This window comes from Thermobia domestica, chromosome 2 (assembly GCF_964235325.1).
Source record: "Thermobia domestica chromosome 2, izTheDome1.hap1.1, whole genome shotgun sequence".
Taxonomy (NCBI): Eukaryota; Metazoa; Arthropoda; class Insecta; order Zygentoma; family Lepismatidae; genus Thermobia; species Thermobia domestica.
Genome location: NC_137455.1, coordinates 4580681 through 4593535, shown reverse-complemented (window position 1 = coordinate 4593535; position 12855 = coordinate 4580681). Strand labels below are relative to the sequence as shown.

General features: G+C 36.8%; 1 protein-coding gene across 1 annotated transcript in view; it reads left to right on the top strand.

Moving 5' to 3' along the window:
* Positions 1-12855, top strand: part of LOC145669904 (dipeptidase 1-like) — a 55237-nt gene that overhangs the window by 33578 nt on the left and 8804 nt on the right. The window contains exons 3-4 of the mRNA XM_081738252.1: positions 2484-2559; positions 8687-8825. Coding sequence (XP_081594378.1) covers positions 2484-2559; positions 8687-8825 — 215 coding nt within the window. The remainder of the gene's footprint in view (positions 1-2483; positions 2560-8686; positions 8826-12855) is intronic.

The window sequence follows — 12855 nt, the reverse complement described above, 5'->3', positions numbered from 1 at the left end:
TTTCTTTTCTTTTCTTTTTCTTTTTTTTTTGGACTAATATTCAATCTATGTGAATCACAAGGCCACACCTCGAGGACTACTCGACATCCGGGGCCACAGTTTGGGAAACGTGGTTTATTATATCAAATTATAATTTTTACCGCAACTGTAGTCAGAAGTTATTCTCCAATGTATATAGTAAAATGGAGGAAGCAAATTAGTCGTTATTAGGATGGGAGGTTGAAGATAAGTAATCTTTGGTTTTCAAGACTTAATCCTCTTAACGTATAGTGTAATATAAATTATGGATTTTCTCCCAGATCGTCTGACCTAATGAACCCATTAGCGTTTCAAAAAAAAAAAAAAAAAAGTTAAATATGAGGCATTTATTGCGTACATAGTACAAAACACATTTGTGACAATGCAAAGCTACCATTTTCAGTAAAGGACGAAACGTACACGTATTTTTTTATTATTGTTATATATTTGTTTATTTACTAAAGTGCAGGGTGGCCACAAAACAGTAACTCAAGGCTTAAACTCTTACATTAAATATAACTAGTCTTACAATAAAAATTTGAGAACATACTAACGTATTGCAAGAACTGCTGAAAATGGTCCCCAGTCATTGTGATGCATTTATGGGCCCGTCACAAGATGCAGTTTGATACTCTTTAGAATTCTTCTAAGGTGTTGTTACGGATAATATTCGTATTGTTTTATTATTATCCAATGTACTGTATGTGAATTATTGGATTACACTTGTACAGTGGTTTCCAACTTTCTTACTAGCGATACACTTTACTATATGCCAATGATAGCGCGATACATTTACTTGAATTTTTTATGAATAATAATATACGTATATTATAGAAGTGTCAGACTATAATACTCTACCCAAATAAAACCGTGTCTCTCAACTCAGCGTTATTGCTGTCGCTGGGGACGTTGACTGATATGGTTTAACTTATTATTAAAGGCTTCATGACTTTTTAGATATTAAATTTTCGCAACACAGCCTATGTGACTGTGCGACACACCAATGTTTCGCGACACACTGGTTGGGAACCACTGTTCTAGTATATCGTATATCGTTGCTGATCATGCTGAGTGAAGTTTTCGTATATCGTATATTGACAATTCAGATAACCGTATAGGTACAAGCAGACTTTGTAACAGATTCAAAAGCCCCCTGGTAACCATTTCCAATAACCATCTATGCAGTAGCGTAAATATTTACCTTTATCAGGGTTTCTCTGTTGCTGAACACCAATAGGCCTCATACCCAGACACTTACTGACATGGTGTTCATAATACACCTACGTACCGTACTGTGATAGACTTTGCGCAGATTTCTATGAACTAGTTTCTATCTGCTGCTCATTGTTAAGCATGGTTTCAGGAGTGCAACCTGTTGCGAAAATTTTTATATATCATTATAACTTCTTAACGAATGAATCTATGTAATTAAACTTCTGTTTCTTAGGGTATGGGTATACCAAAAATTTTCCCAATTCATCCTTCCCTTTTTTAATTTTTCTATCTCGAATCATCTTTCATCCTTCAAAATAGAGTGCTTTTATGTCGAGTATAGCGATCAATTCTCCTCATTCAGAGGGAAACCATGGTTAACAGGGAAAATCTTTAAGTTTTATGTTCCACGCTTATGCTGGCTACGCTAAAGGAGACGGTAATGATCAGAAATAAATGAAATGGTTGAATAAAGTGGGAGGGAACGAGAGAAACCCGAGAAAACAAACGCACACGATGTGTGTTCACTACAAAGCTCACTTGGCGTGAGCTGGGATCGAAACAAGAGGTGAACCATGCATCAGAGGTGAACGCTCTACCACTGAGCCACCGCGGCCCCAGGGTTGAAAGCAAACACGTACAAAGAGTTCTCTGTCGCCTAGACAGCAACAAGAGAACACCTGCAACTCTGTTTTAAACGTCATTGAGCAAGCGAAACTGCTGCATGTATACGTGTATGAGTAGCCAATCAACGCGCTGTCGACTTGATTGTTCACTACGAAAAGAGAATACGTTTTTTATTATTATTTCGGAGTGTGGAAGAAAAGGAGACATGAAACTTGATTCAGCATGTGGTATAACGAGGTTTCATGTAACAATGTGTTTGTTTTCTGTTTCGTAGAGCTCCTTCGTGTCTAAGCGGTTAGCGTACGCCCCTTTGGCGTGGGAGATCCGTGTTCGCTTCCCGGCGGAAACTCATGTAGTTCGGATCCCACGTTAAACAATAGGTCCCGTCTCATTCAGCCTCGATGCTGAAAGGGACCTTAAAACTAAAACTCAACTTTACTTTTAACATCTCGTTAAAGAATGAAATAGAAAAATGTCGGTAAAACAGTACCTTGGAAATTGTACTCAAAAGATCCATTGGTTCTGAAGTTGTTTGATTAAAAACGAATGCATTCTTGTTGTTGAATGTTATGTGTATCAGACAATAATATTTTTAGTAGCTAATGTTGTGGTCGTTGTTTTCCTAGGTCACCTAACCCACATCAGGGATGTCGCAGGTGAAGACCACGTGGGAATAGGAGCGGGATATGACGGCATTAACAGGTGCAGCACAAAGTTCCAATTGAAAGAGTGAGAGAATGTTCTCAACGATTCATGCAATTTTGCTGTTATTTTAGAAACAAATATTTCATTTATGACTCTAAAATTGGCATGAGTAATTTCGTATGAAAAATGGAGAAGAGGCAGTTTACTATGGCGGATGAGCTTTCTTTGGGCTGTTTTTGGAAAATGCATTGTATTTTTTTTTTTTCGTATTTCACAAGAAAATGTTTCACTAATGTAACAATAATTTAAGTGATTTGGTGATAATCTAGTGATGATTTAGTTTAAGAAATTGGAGGTAAAAAGTTTAGTGCAGTTTCCCGTACCTTTTATTAATTTCTTTATTATACCGAAATATAATAAGATCAACAACTTTGTAAAAATACTATTCTAACTAAAAACAGGGAAAGTTTTCTTCTTGCCTTATCTCAAGTTAAAACTTCTTCAGGTGAAATTATTATTACCAGCTTTTCCCTAAGGAGATTAAGTGAATAAAAAAAATGTATATTGAATTTTGTAAAGTCTCTTCCCTGTCAAATTTACGCCAAAAAGGAACCTCTCTTTACATTTCAGTGTCTTCATTATCTTCTGAAGGTAAAGGAAAGCTGTAAGCTAGTTTTGTTCAATCCTTATACTGTCAGATTGTTATTCAGAATATGATACGTAAACTGACACTTATGGGTCAGATAAACGCGATAGTTCTCTGCTATGAGTAAATCAAATGATTGTCCCTTTATTACTAGCAAAACATCTGTGTTGTTGGTACAACTGAGTAATAATATGATTAGTAGAAGACAATGAGCAACATTCGTATTATCAATTACTAATAGTATAGAATAAATCATAAGACTATTTATGCATTAATTGGCAATTTGAAGCTAAGTAATCGATCTTTATAGATTATTCATAGATTTTTTGTGCAATAATTGTTTCCGTGAACGAACACGACATGCAAATAGTTGAATTTGGTATATCAGCGAATAGCATAATGGTTTTGGAAAATTATGTTCGCAGAACAAATGAAAAGTGCTTCGCCCTACTTCTAATACTGTTAATTTTATTTCCTATTGTTTACAATGAGAATTAGTGCGCCAAATGTTTTTTCAATATTAAGTCTATGGACATTCTGTTGTTCGGTGATTATTCCTCAATGGTGTGTTCGATCGGGACATGCTACCCCTTATGATACTCACAAGGGAGGTTCACAAAGTGGCTCCGCTGAGATCCGAACGACACAATTGTATTTGCATTTGATATGTTATAACTAGACGAATCCTAAAGTTATACGTGACACCGGACGGGATATCGTGAGTTACAACATATTTTGTAACGTAAAAGCTACAAAGCTGACAGAATAGTTCGAACCGGGTCATTTGTTCGGAAACAGTTAGGTAAATGGAAAGCTCGGCGAACACGTCTCCTATCATTTTCAAGGGCACATTTTTTGGGGTAAAAAAAGTTTGCACCAGGGTCCCCCGCAGGTCCGAGGCAGGGTCCAACTCTTAAGATTCAAATGGCAAGGGGGGGTTAGGTAGCACACCGTTTGAAAGTTGTTGTTAAATGAAAGAAGATGAATCAAGTCTCGACTCTATGATAATTCTGTACACAATGGCGGCAGGTCAAAGTGTAAACACAAACTTAATTAAAAATCTATGGCACCTTGAATGCAAGATGGCCGCTTAAAACCTATGTCATTCATATCAGTACAAATCTAAATCTCTATTTTTCTCTATTATATATTTAGAAATAACAGGAAGAGTAATGAACAACAGAAGTTCGATTCACTTCAACTATTATTTCATTCCGTTGTTACTAATGCACGTTCGTCACAGTTCTCTCGATATCATTTACGTGAATATAACGAATATGCAATAAACACACAACTTTGACTTCCTATTCATACTGCTTAACAAAAGTTGAATACTTTGGGGAGTTTTCTAATTTTATCATACGTACTTCATACATAAAGAACTTGGGGGCTCTATTGTAACGTATTCGCCATGGTTGCATTGGATGCCATTCGTCGGTTTCGTCACAATATTTCAAGCAATACCGAATACAAAAAAAAAAAAAAAAAAAAATGTTCATTTACAAGATTGGCAAGCAGTACCAAACCACGTGTAAATCTTCCAAGAAATAGCATATATGTATACAAAGTCGTTTTTCACACCGGCAGCCATATTGGATTACAGATGATACGTCTGATATTTTGTGGATATCTGCTATTGACCATAAGCCTAAATACCACATTTCGCTTCTTCAACTCCAGTGGTTAGAGTTGGACATGTGTTAGATACTTAGTGCGGCATTTTGAAGTCGAGATGTCGCGTTTTTGAACATTTCGTAACTTTTCGTCACCTACTGATCAACATTCATGCCAAATTTGGTTTTAGTGGCTTCAGTAGTTTGGTATGCCTATCCTTTCGACATAGGTTTTCAGCGGCCATCTTGGATTCAAGATGGCCACAGACTTTTCAATTAAGCTTTTGTTTACATTTTGATCCCCCGCCATTTAGCACAGGGTTGTCGTAGAGAATCGAGATTTGCTCCATCTTCTTTCATTTAAAGACAACTTTCAGACAATGTGCTACTTAATCCCCCTTCAAATTCGAAACTTTTGAGTTTGACCCCACCTGGGACCTGCGGTGGCCCTGTGACAACATGTTTTATTTTAAATTGTTGTATTTTGAAAATAATGCCACACGTCTTTTCCTGTTTTCACATTTGTCTCACGATTTCCGATTTATAGGGGTGGTCGTGGGCTTTTCAATTAAGTTCTTCTTTACATTTGAAGCCGCCGCAATTTTGCACTGTGTTGTCGTAGAAATCCGAGACTTGCTCCATTTTCTTTCATTTTACAACGGCTTTCAAACTATGTACTATTTAACCCCCTTCCCATTTGAAACTTTTGACCCTGCAGGACACCCTGGGGCAAACTATTTATCTCAGAAAGTGTGGCCTTGAAAATAATGGGATATGTGTTCGCCGATTTTTCGAGTTACCCAATCGTTACAAATGTTTCGGTTCAAACTATTCTGCCTGGTAAGTTTTTGTAGCTTTTGCATTACAAAATATGTTGTAACTCACGATATTCCACCTGGTGGCACGTATAACTTTGGGATTCGTCTAGTTATAACATATCAAATGCAAACACAATTGTCTCGTTCGGATCTCAGCGCAGTCACTTCGTGACCCTCCCTTGTCAGCCGGGGTCTCTCAAATACCATGTTAAATTTGGTGACGAATGGGTCAAGCATCTTGGAGGAATATACGAATATAAAACGCCTCTGTCGAGTAGAGAGGAGCTTCGCTTCTCCTAGGGTGGATGATTAGGGTATGTTTAATTAGAGGAAAACTAAATCTCTTAATAGTTCAGCTAACCTTTCATTATATCTTCATTTCAGATGAAAGAAAATATGTATTGGCTTGTCTCAGAGTAGGGGGTATTATTTAGTGAACATACAGCCTTGTATCATGCACAAAACAATATTTGGAACTATTTCGTATCGAAAAATTGACCACGAAAATGGTGTCTCGAAAAGTACTATATCTATTACTATTTGAAGGAAGAATTCTGTTTTCTCTCATATATTATCTTGAACAGTATGTCTAGTCTCTTTTCGTCTTGTCTTGTTGGCAACACTAACGAGCAGGTGACTGGGTTGGAAATCTCTGAACTATATTAGAAATTTCACTAACACTACATCAAATTTAAAAAAATATATGTGGAAATCAAATTGTATATAGTTTACATTTATCATATTCTGCAAAATATCGATAAGATTTTACCTTTGTTACAATGAAGTTTATAATAGTGAATATGTTCGAGGGTAAATCAAACATTATCCGCAATGTAGCTATAAATATTCTTACATTGTTCGTACTGACATGTGTCCTTGTTTATTTTATTGTTATGCTGTTGTGATCATGCCATGGAAGTTTCATCCTGATTCCTACTTCTGTGTTTCTTTTGTTGCAGATAGATCATGGCCGCTCCATTAGATGTTGGCACCAAAGAGGAACAACTAGCAGTGACGAGTTTTCTGTGGTCGTAAGGTATATCAAAGATCCGCAATCCATTAAATACTTTCAACACAATACCGGAAGAGTGTCTTGTCGCAACAGAGTGTTTATGAATGGATTGAAAAATTCAAAAATAGCCGCACAAGTGTTACACACAAGGAAGGATGGTCTCAATGTTTCAATTCATTCATAGACACTCCTTTGCGGTAAGACACTCTTCTTGTATTGTACCGAAAGCCTTTGATGGATTGGGGCCCCTGATACTCCTTCCGACCACAAAAACCGAATCACACATTGTTGTTCCGCTTTTGTCAAAACTTCTAATGGGGCGGCCATGATCTCTCTGTAAAGAAAGGAAGACAAATGGAGGAATTAAGATCAAACTTTCATAGCATCACTACAACAGGACAACAATAAAATAAATGAGGACAGAGGTCAGCGTGTACAATATAATTAAAGTTATAGCTACGTTGATTATAATTTTTACTTACTCTTCTCAAGGGCGCCGATTTCTCTGTAAATTTCGGGGGGGGGATTCAGATTCAAAAGGTATATCTATGAGGATTTTAAGACAAATTGCATTCAAATTATGCCAAATATTGTATAGGCCCTATTCTTAAATACAATAGAGGGCCCACATGAGCTTCGGGGGGGCCGGCCCCCCCCGGTTCCGCCAGGATCGGCGCCCTTGACTCTCCTATATAATTATTTAGTGATGTAAGATAAAGTTAGGTTAGGTTTAGTTGTAATAATAAAGATATTAAATGAGTACCTGAGGAGCAGGGGCGTCATTTCAAACTTCGCTTGGGAGGGGCAAGAGCACCACTGACAAGAATCTCACGTTTTGTACTAGTATATTAGTAGACAATCTATTAAAACATATATAGTCCTCAAACTCTTGGGGGGGGGGCAATTGCTCCCTCCTACCCTCCCTAAATGACGCCCCTGCTGAGGAGTCGAGTTCTTGGATAAATTGTCTAAAATAAAATCTTGCCAAGGGTAGGTTTAATTCAGATTAGGAACTGCATATAGGAAGCCTGTATCCCACAGTCTATTCGTCAAGTGTATTGCTTTACTTCCACTGGCACTGTTTGAAATTAAAAACATGTATAGACCCTATGTGTCGAAAAGAAATTACCTTCTGAATATTCACATAATCACTTGAATAGCTTCTTAAATTGTTATCTTGTTATTAGTAGTATACAGTTTTGTGAATTTTATCAACAAAATTATAACAATTTTACGATAAATCTTGTAGTTATAAGTTCAGTCAATAGATAGCATGACAAACAATAAAATATCTAAAATTATTGCGAAATAGTATGCGAAAACGGTACGATGGCTACTTAACTAAAGTTCCTAATGTATGGAAACTATAAAGTATACTTATATTTTAGACTTATTTGACCGTTCTTTTTTTTATTTTTGATTTGATTTGAGTTTAGTGTTTCGAACGTTCTTCTCAATTTTTATTTCATTTGAGTTTAACGTTTTGAACGTCCTTCTCGATTTTTGATTTGATTTAATTTGAGTATAGCGTTTTGAACGTCCTTCTTGATTTTTTATTTGAGTTTTATGTCCCTTTCAGCAGCGAGGCTGTATGAGATGTGGACCTACAACTTAACGTAGGATTCGAACCGCCTGAACTCCTCCTGGGAATCGAACCCTAGGCTGCCACACCAAAAGTGCGTACGCTAACCGCTTAGCCACGAGTGAGCTTTAACGTTTTTCTTGAAATATGGAATGCAAAAAGATGTGATATTGAACGTGTTACTTTAGAAAACATGTCTCAAACCATAAAAAACAGGAAAATTTTATTCTCCCTGGTTAATTTCTTGCCTACGCCACTGACTCTAGAATGCAGTTGATAGTACTTCTAACACTGCTATTACTAATAACGTATTTATATTACTGATAAAAGTAAGAGTAGTAAAACTAGTAGTATCAGTGAGTGAATAATTTTATAACATTTCCTTATTGCAAGTAATCTTATCACGCCATGCGAGAAATGTGATTTAAAATATGGAACATAATTTTGCTAATATTTTTTTACTGTTTTTCTCTAAATAGAAATAAAATGTGTCATCCAGAATTTCTCTTCCAGAACTCCAGCCGGTCTGGAGGACGTATCTCGGTACCCACATCTTTTGGCGGAAATGGCTCGAACGAAGTCGTGGACAATGGAGCAACTGCGAAAGTTGGCTGGACTCAACTTCCTCCGCGTGTTCAGGAAGGTGGAGAAGGTATCTCTCTCTCTCTCTCTCTTTCTCTTAAAAGTAAAAGCTATTCATTTTGCTCAGATGGTTTGTTCTTATCATACAACAGTCCTTTCAATAGATATTTTCTTTTGTTCCTCTGAACATATTGTATTTGCTCCTTTCTCAGTGGAAGTTTGTGGTCTGGGTTTTAGGTCCCTACAAGGTCATAATGGAGATTAAAGCGAAAGCTTTCAGAAACCGAGCGAATTCGAATACTGTCTTCTTCTTCAAGCTAGGACACATAATAATAATAATAATAATAATAATAATAATAATAATAATAATAATAATAATAATAATAATAATAATAATAATAATAATAATAATAATGATAATAATAATAAATATAATAATAATAATAATCATCATCATCATTAGAGCAACCCAAAAGCATAAAAACATGAAATGAAATCTTTAAGTTTTACGTCCCACGCTTATGCCGGTTAGGCTAAAAGAGACGGTGATAGTGGGAAATGAGTGAAATGGTGGAATGAAGAAAGTGGGAGGAAACGGGAGAACCCCAAGAAAACCCACGAGCACGGTGTTTGTCCACCTCAAAGTCCACACGGCGCGAGCTGGGATCGAACCAGCCAAAAGCATAACAGCAATTTACACTTTTGGTTGGTATCTTGAACATGGCCGTGATTGTTTAAGGGTCCAGAAGAAACTAATTTTAAAAGCATAATTTTAGAAAATAAAGCATAAACTATAATTTAAAATATATAGCACAATTCTTTTTTAAAAAATCTCTTTAACTACAAGTTTAACATACTGTATTAATACTTTTTAAAACCAATATTTACAATACAAAAGAATTGAGAACAACAATGCAACAATTAAAAGCTTGTTTTTATTTCTGTAAACTTTTCGGTGTAATCCTTTGATGTGGAGAAAAGAAAAAAGGAGAAGAAAACTTCCGCCAGCAATGAATAATACACAAGAACAAGGGCGCCCGTATTGTAGTTTCCAAGGGAGGTGGGGCAAGTATAAGCGACGTTTCAAAAATAGTTTCAAATTTTGCTGTAACTAATGTAAAAATTCTATTGGATTTTCGATATTCTGAAGTACAATTTCCTCTAGGGGGGCAAGCGCCCCACCTTGCCCCCCTGATGGGCGCCCTTACACAAGAACTCCACATTATATTGTTTTGCGTACCTCTTGAACTTGAGCATCTTGTGTACTTTTTGGTGGCATCTTTTACTGTCCCTTTCTGTATGTATGCACCTCTAAGGCGCACACACTAGTGATTAAAAAAAACTGACTCGAGTGAAGCATCTCTTTACAGTCAATTAAGTAGAAAGTTCATTAAAAATGAAAGAAACTGGTTGCATAAAATATTAATAAAGAGATCAAAATATTTAGAATATTTAATGTATAGTAAATATTACACATTATATACATATTACACATTACACTTTATATATTACACATTAATGTAAAACAATGTAACGTCATTCGCTTAATGTAAAACAATGTAACGTCATTCGCTTCCTAGTTATAGCATGAAGGGCAACTTTGGGGCCCCGTATTTCGGAAATTTCTGCGTATGGACAAAAAAGCCAAAATACTTTTAGGAGTCAATAGGTACAGTTCAAGTTTAGGTGGTACACAGGAAAATGTTAAAAGTGAAATAATCGGACAAGGTGTTAAAAGTTAGTGGAGCAATTATATAAACAAATGAGTAACGTTACTAAGCTGTTATTGATATGTATGAAAAAGAGTTGATGATATAGTAATGCCAAGAGTGGCTGACATTATAAAAATAGTGATTTAAATACAGGAAGGTTCCTGTTAGTATTTGTAAAGTCCAAATAAAATTTGGAGCGTAAAGAAGTAAGTAAATAGGCTTTTTAAGAAACTTAGTAATTTGAAATTGGTTGGGGCAATATCTAAGCACATTGAGTATCTGGAATAAGCTTAACAAATACATGTCTCCTACTTTGGTCTCCCGTAACACATATCTGGACCCCAGCCAAATGTGTACAAGTAACGTCATTCACTTCCTAGTTATAGCATGTAGAGGCACTTTGAGACCCCGTTTTTCGGAAATTTCTGCGTATGGGCCCAAACGCCAAAATCCGTGCCTCCTACTTTGGTCTCCCGTAGCACATATCCGGACCCCAGCCAAATCGGTTATGTTCAAGTAACGTCATTCGCTTCCTAGTTATAGCATGTGGGGGCACTTTGGGGCCCCTATTTCGGAAATTTCTAAGTATGGTCCCAAACGCCAAAATACATGTTTCCTACTTTGGTCTCCCGTAACACATATCCGAACCCCAGCCAAATCGGTTATGTTCAAGTAACGTCATTCGCTTCCTAGTTATAGCATGTGGGGGCACTTTGGGGCCCCGTTTTTCGGAAATTTCTGCGTATGGGCCCAAACGCCAAAATCCGTGCTTCCTACTTTGGTCTCCCGTAACACATATCCGGACCGCAGCCAAATCGGTTGTTTACAATTGAGACCGTTTCCTCGTTATTTTCCTAACATATACCGTACAACCTCGTTTATCCGAACTATCTGGGACCAAAGGCTATCCGGATACTCTGGGTAATATGGGTAATAAGCAAAACCAGTCCTTAAATAAGGACACTTGCCGTTTATTATGATAACTTTTCACGCCATTTCTTAACAAAGAATTGATCCACTGCTTTCTGTTTCAAACACGTGTGTCGTTTGAATAAAGCACGGCCACGTAAACACTTTATCACTAATAGTTCAGCTGGAATGGTATCGGGCTGACTCCAAATTAAAATTACATATGTAAGTTGTAGTAGAAAGTTAAACAAAAACAATCTGGTTGAACCATACACGATAAACAAAATGACAAATGCCGTTTGAAAACAGTAGGAAAAGTAACGACGTGGAGGGGGAAGTGACGCAGGGATTCAAGGTCAACCAAAGTCAAAGTTATTTATGACTGTGAGTCAATCCATTTCGACGCCCTGTGACACTGAAGTAAAGATTTTTTTTAACTCGTCAAAAAACATTTAATGTACAGTATTACCATAATTTACTATACAATCTATGCTGGAACTGTATATTTAATCATTATAAAAAGCGAATGTTTGGCGTATTTATAGTTGTGTTCTTGCTATGATAGTTAATTATTTATGTGCACATTATTTTTTTAAAAAAAAAAACAAAATCTACAAATCTGATCCGGATTATCTGCCGATCTAGATCAATGGGGGCGGATAAACGAGGTTGCACTGTAGCATAAACCTACCTTCGAATGCCAACCAAATGTTTTAGAGATGGACCGCGGTGGCTCAGTGGTAGAGCGTTCACCTCTGGTGCATGGGGTCGTGGGTTCAAACCCTGCTTCTGCCAAGTGAACTGTGTGATGGACAAACACCGTGTGCGTGGGTTTTCTCGGAGTTCTCCCGTTTCCTCCCACTTTCTTCATTCCACCCTTTCATTCATTTCTCATCATCACCGTCTCGTTTAGCCTAGCCGGCGTAACCGTGGGAAGTACAACTCAAAGATTTCATTTCCTTTCATTTCAAATGTTTTAGAAATGAACAGCTTCAAACATACCATGAAGGACACCAACTTAACAACATTGTATCTATGTAGTTATAGCCACTGAAGGAAACGCAAATGAAAGTTCGGTCTCTTTCCGATGCAAATGTAGTGAATGCGGGAAAATATTCTCTGACTTAAATGACAGTATGAGTTTTTCATTTGCCCCGCACAGTTACGAATCGCCCCTCTTTAGTATTATTCATTTGGACAGGCAGTAGGTGGAGCAATGCATTACACGTCTAAAGGTTAAAATTGTAATTTTTCAGGGTCAAACAAATTACGAGCGAACTGACAGACCTGTCGCTTCTCGCGCTAACAAGTTGACTTCCTGTTACACGTTTCTTTCTTCTTTGGGGAACAAATGACAAACGAGTTCCAATTTGTTTTCCAGGTCTTTTTTTCTCTCTCTTTTTTTTATGAAGTTCATATTTAAGAGTAATTTGTTACTATTTCCTAGTTTCTTTCTTCTCTTTATTTTTCTCTCTTCCT